Here is a 4986-nt window from a genome sequence, read left to right on the forward strand (position 1 = left end):
GGACATGGCCTCGCCATTTTATCTCCTTTTGTTTTACACTTTAATCCATGGAATTACGAAAAACTCATTTGTTTCTTTGGTTTTTTACAAGGACTATATAATATTTTATCGATGTAGTGCTTGACAAAGTCTTTTCCTTTGGGGAACTGTTTCTTCCGTTTTGAAATTATTAAGCGGGAATGACCCTTTTCCTTTCAGGAAAGCAGCAAATAAACCATGTAATTGAAATCATGGTTCAATGCAGATTGATGAATGTGTGACATGCTGTGGTCAAGATAAGCTCCCCTTTTTGCATTATTGAGAAACATTGAGCTGGTTTTTGTACTTTGCAGCTCCCATATAAAGCAGAAAAACAAGATCGAACAATTTACCATCATTTCAAAGAATTCCATCATTACGCCTCATTTAATCACCCCCTTTCTCCTCCATTTTGTAATGTCCATCATTCTAATAATAAAAGCCAAAAGGAAAAGGGTTCTTACAATTTGGTTACCAGAAAGATAACTGGTCCCCACCCTTGTCTTCCATTAATCCCTTATTCCCACCAAAAACTGCACCTAGAAAAGACATAATCAAAATCTACCTTTTTCCCCCTTGATTCCATCAATTTCTTAACTTTTTCTTGCACATGCAAAACTTCCTGTGTTTGCATTAAGCAAGAGATGAGGGTTTCAGGTATCGGTCCAGGCGGCGAAGAGGGACAAGTGAGCCATTGAGGGAGCACCGGGCCGCATCGATGTCGAGGGGAACCAACTAACACCATTTGTTGGAGTAACAAACTTCGATGCCGAGGGTGGCCTAGCAAAGAGCATACTGGACCTTGGTTTATCCGGGCTGCCATCTCTAGAGTTGCTTACGCTGGTCACCAACGAAGACGAGTTAGAATAATGACTTCCTAGCTTGGTGGATTCATTCACCATAGGTTGACTCGAGACCACTGAATCGACTCCATGCAGGGCTGCCGAAAAAGTGGCATCTCGATCATTTTCATTATTCATAGACTCGGGTACAAGTGACTCAAAACCATCAACAATTGGTCGCGGTTGCAACTGTGGTGTTTGATGCAGAACCATCTTCCAGTCCGAAACATTCCCACGGTTGACTAGGGTTTGAAACGTCTCACCGATGGATAGCCTGGGTGTATTGTAATCACCAACCTCATTGCTGGAATCGGTCTCTTTGTTTCGCCTAGCTAACTCCGCAGCAAGCAGAGTACTGCTGGCCATGATCCTCTCAACATTGTATCTACCGATGTCGAAATTCGTCACGGCAGTTGCACCCCGAAACTTGATTGCGGCAATGTCATAAGCTTCGGCTGCATCTTCTTGGGTGCCTGAGATGAAGATTGAACATAACCATCAAGTAATATAGACAAAGAAAATCTTTTGCTTGCACATCTTTATCAGCTCATCAGAAAAGCAGCCTTCAAAAAGTCCATTAAGATTGAAATCAGAAAAAGGACAATTTTTAAACAACTATCAGCCTTATAAAAGCATCACACTTGTCTAGCGACACAAGACTACAGAGAGGTTTTAAAAAATGAGCATCTTCAAGCTCTTTCTAAAAGATTCAAGAAAAATATTAGTTAACAGCATACTATAAACTTATGACAACTTACTAAATGTTCCCAGATAAAGGTCCTTGTTTCCAGCAACCCTGCCAATGCGAGCCTGCCACCTTCCTTGCTGATGATGTCTACACGAACAAATATTAAATGGAATCAGAGTACATTAGATCACAGAAAAAAGAAGAAGAAAAAGATGAGGCCCAATATCATTAAAGGAAACAAAACCTAGTAACTCCTCTGAACATTGAGGCCCCTCTCGAGAACCCACTACTTTTCCTGCAAGCAAATGGATTGTAATTAACCTATCACAGACGGAAATTGAATTTACATGAAAATCAGAAACCAACCTCCGTAAATGGGCAACATATTCCTGGCAGTTCATGTTCTTCATTTCTTCCAGTTCTTCACGGTAATTTTCAAGCTTCAAAGAACCAAAAGAGAATCAAAATTTATCAGGTCGAGTAAATCCAGATTATCAAATATAAGCTGGAAACAATTTCTTTTACCGGAAAATTTATATGCGTGGAAGATCCCCAGTACTTAAGAGCAGCAAGATCATAAGCTCTGGCAGCCTTATCTTCCATGTCATAACCCCCTGAAATTCAGAAGCAACTAGATCAATAACGATTACTAATGCAATGCAATGTATCAAATAATAATTTATTAAGAGAATGCTTACCTAGATAAACTGAAAACGTATGAGTTGATTGAAAAAGCATCCACGAAAAGGGCGAACATGACAATTAGAAATCAATAACACAAGTCAGGTCATTAAAACCGATGGACCAACAATTCCAGTCAAAAGAACAAATACACCCAAGTGGATACAGTAAATGTGTTTGGTTTTTTGTTTAGACAAACCTTGCCTCCCTTTCCTGGTTTGCCCTTCTTTCTTGCAACTGTTGTCCCACAGATGAGCTTCATATCTACCCGTCCATCTATGTCTGGTGGTCGACATTTGACAAAAGTGAATGGCAGAACGAAAAGAACACTAGCTATGCAGTATCAATGGAAAAATGTATGAACTGACCTTGTGACACCCCGATACTGGGATGTTCTTTGTCCAAAAGTGTCAATGGACTTCCTATGAACAGTTTGTTTCTGACCCACCTTTCCAGGCCCTCTTTTCTTTGTTTCCATGGCCACACATTCAGTTGTAGGTTGTGAAATCTGCCTTGGAGCTGTAACGCAACTGGATTGGGAACCAGGACTCATCGACAAACTTAGGGACTGCAAGTCCCCCATTGGACCGACAGAGCCGGAAGCTGCTCCATCATCGACCATGATACTAGTCATCTGTTGTTCCATTGAACCACGGGTAGAGAAGTGAGAAGGTACCCAGTTTTTAAAATAAGACATTGTTTCTTCTCCCAATTGAGGAATCTGGGAAACACAGTCTGCAAGTTGGGTATCCTTGGTTTCCTCCTCCAATGGCGAATGAAACATGGCTTGGCAGGCATGTCCTGAAAAGTAGGGGTGAGTTTTAACAGAAAACTCTTGTTCTTGCTCTCTAAAGGGTTCTTGGAGAAGGTCCAGAGAATGCTGCCGGTTGTGTTCCTGATTCGCATCTTGGTGGAAGTACATGCTGTCTAAGCTGAGAGGCATTGTTTCTCGTTGGTGACTTCCATATTGATGAGGGTCCATAGTTGCACCACCCAGAAAGTCCTCCAATTTTGGAGACGAAGTAGGCACAATCCCTTTAAACAAAACAAGCATTGAAAATACAAGTGTTAGGACTTAGGACAAAGAAAAATATCAAGAAAACTTGGGGAAATTTTGTTATGAGAGAACCTTCTGACTGTGATCTATTGCAGAGAGCTTCCATGATGCATAAAGAGCCGTCTGACTTAAGTGGCATAACAGACAAAGGAGCGTGAAAGGCTCCACTATCACCAACCCCATAGCAGATTCCAGAGCCATTGAGGTGAGAAGACAAGTAGAAGCTCGTAGGAACAGCGGCAGAAGCTTGACTATGATGAGGGTACTGATGATGACGGTGTTTGGGATCAGTAGCCACCTCCATATACATGTGGGGCGAATGTGAGAAACCCAGCCAGTTATTATTGCTGCCATTGTCATTCTCGTTCAGAGACTTCATCTTCTTTTCCCTTTCTCTCTCCCTCTGTTGCTTTTCTGACTCTCAAGTTTACAGAAGTTAAGAGTCCTCGCTGCAAGGCAACTCAATCATTGAAGCGAAAAGAAGCTAATCATACTGCAAATCACTTGCCTCCCTCCCAACATTTTGAATGCCCCGGGACTCTTTAATCCATGCACTTTCACAATCTGTCAATAGAAACAGAACTGGTCTCTTTAAAAATCAACTCCTCCTAGCAATGTTGCATATATATAGTCTTTTTTTTTGTTAACTTTTTTCTTCAATAGTCTCTCTTAAACCCTTCAAAAATCTCAGATATAAAAAATACCACCAAAGCCCCTTCTGCATAAACCAACAAAACCTCACTTGGGTTGCTCAAATGCCCTCTTCCTACCTAGAGAAAAATAGAAAAAGAAAAACCCAGAAATAATGACCAAGATCTCTCTCTCTCTCTCTCGGATATTGAAAACAAAAACTAGCTACTTGAATAAGTGACCAATAGGGAGAAGGGTTGGTCAGACAAACGAAACTGGGTGGGCTTAAACTTACAGTCACAGATCCTTATATAGATTTGAAGGGCAACACACTGCCCTACTCTCTTCTGTGCCACTCTGCACGCTGAAGAAGATCCAATGTTTTTTGTTTGCCCCTCCCAACTTAAATACTGCTCCAATTTGGTTCACAGCTTTCTTTTCATGCCAAAAATATAATATAAAAAAAACTCTCAATACTTGCAGTATGGACAAAAAACTACGCAAAAGCTAATAGTTCTACCAGTAGTATTTAGAACTACGGAATAGTACGTACTTTTCCCTTTCAACTATGACCATAGATAGATCACAGCCTATTACCCACCGTCGATTTTTTATTTTTGATAAAGAAAGCTGCATTTGAGTGAGTCATCTGATATGACATGTGCTGAACTCGCTCTTTATTCATCTGACAGCAATCACCTTTGGCTCTCATCTTCAATTGTGATGCTTGGGTGACAGGGGACCGCCCAGTTTTCTTTTAATTTAAAATGAATTTTTTCGTTATAGCTTCCGTGATGGCAAATAATGCAGGAAAAATTAGTCCGAAATGCAGACTAATGAAGCACATGATCTACTAATCTTCCTGTGCTCACTGCTATTTTTAATTTTTTGCAGCAATTAATTTGTGGCATACTAGTGCGAGCAATTAGGGAAGGAAGCAGACGATTTTTAAAATTTTAAGAAAGAAGATAAAAATATATTATTAATTATATTTAAAATACATTTTAATTTGAATTTTTGAGAGGGGGAAAAACATTTGCCTTAAACGCTCCCTTTAATTCATCCCTGTG

At 40.3% G+C, this 4986-nt stretch overlaps 1 protein-coding gene across 1 annotated transcript; it reads right to left on the bottom strand.

Moving 5' to 3' along the window:
• Positions 1 to 619: 619 nt before the first annotated feature.
• On the bottom strand, positions 620 to 4248 carry LOC120194036 (AP2-like ethylene-responsive transcription factor ANT). Its single transcript, XM_039196434.1, has 9 exons — positions 3359 to 4248; positions 2598 to 3264; positions 2429 to 2511; positions 2247 to 2255; positions 2074 to 2162; positions 1915 to 1988; positions 1793 to 1843; positions 1619 to 1695; positions 620 to 1333 (listed from the first exon to the last, which is right to left on the bottom strand). The coding sequence occupies exons 1-9, from the start codon at positions 3663 to 3665 to the stop codon at positions 672 to 674; spliced, it is 2019 nt and encodes a 672-aa protein (XP_039052365.1). The 5' UTR covers positions 3666 to 4248; the 3' UTR covers positions 620 to 671.
• Positions 4249 to 4986: the final 738 nt, after the last annotated feature.

Source organism: Hibiscus syriacus, unplaced genomic scaffold (genome assembly GCF_006381635.1).
Source record: "Hibiscus syriacus cultivar Baekdansim isolate YM2019G1 unplaced genomic scaffold, ASM638163v2 tig00116997_pilon, whole genome shotgun sequence".
In the NCBI taxonomy this organism is placed as follows: Eukaryota; Viridiplantae; Streptophyta; class Magnoliopsida; order Malvales; family Malvaceae; genus Hibiscus; species Hibiscus syriacus.

Excerpts from the sequence above, each read along its gene's own strand:
- LOC120194036 (XM_039196434.1), bottom strand. The coding sequence starts at position 3,665 with ATGAAGTCTCTGAACGAGAATGACAATGGCAGCAATAATAACTGGCTG. Across the intron at positions 2,512-2,597 it reads CAGTATCGGGGTGTCACAAG|ACATAGATGGACGGGTAGAT; the intron begins GTCAGTTCATAC and ends GTCGACCACCAG. Across the intron at positions 1,334-1,618 it reads CCTTTATCTGGGAACATTTA|GCACCCAAGAAGATGCAGCC; the intron begins GTAAGTTGTCAT and ends TCTTCATCTCAG.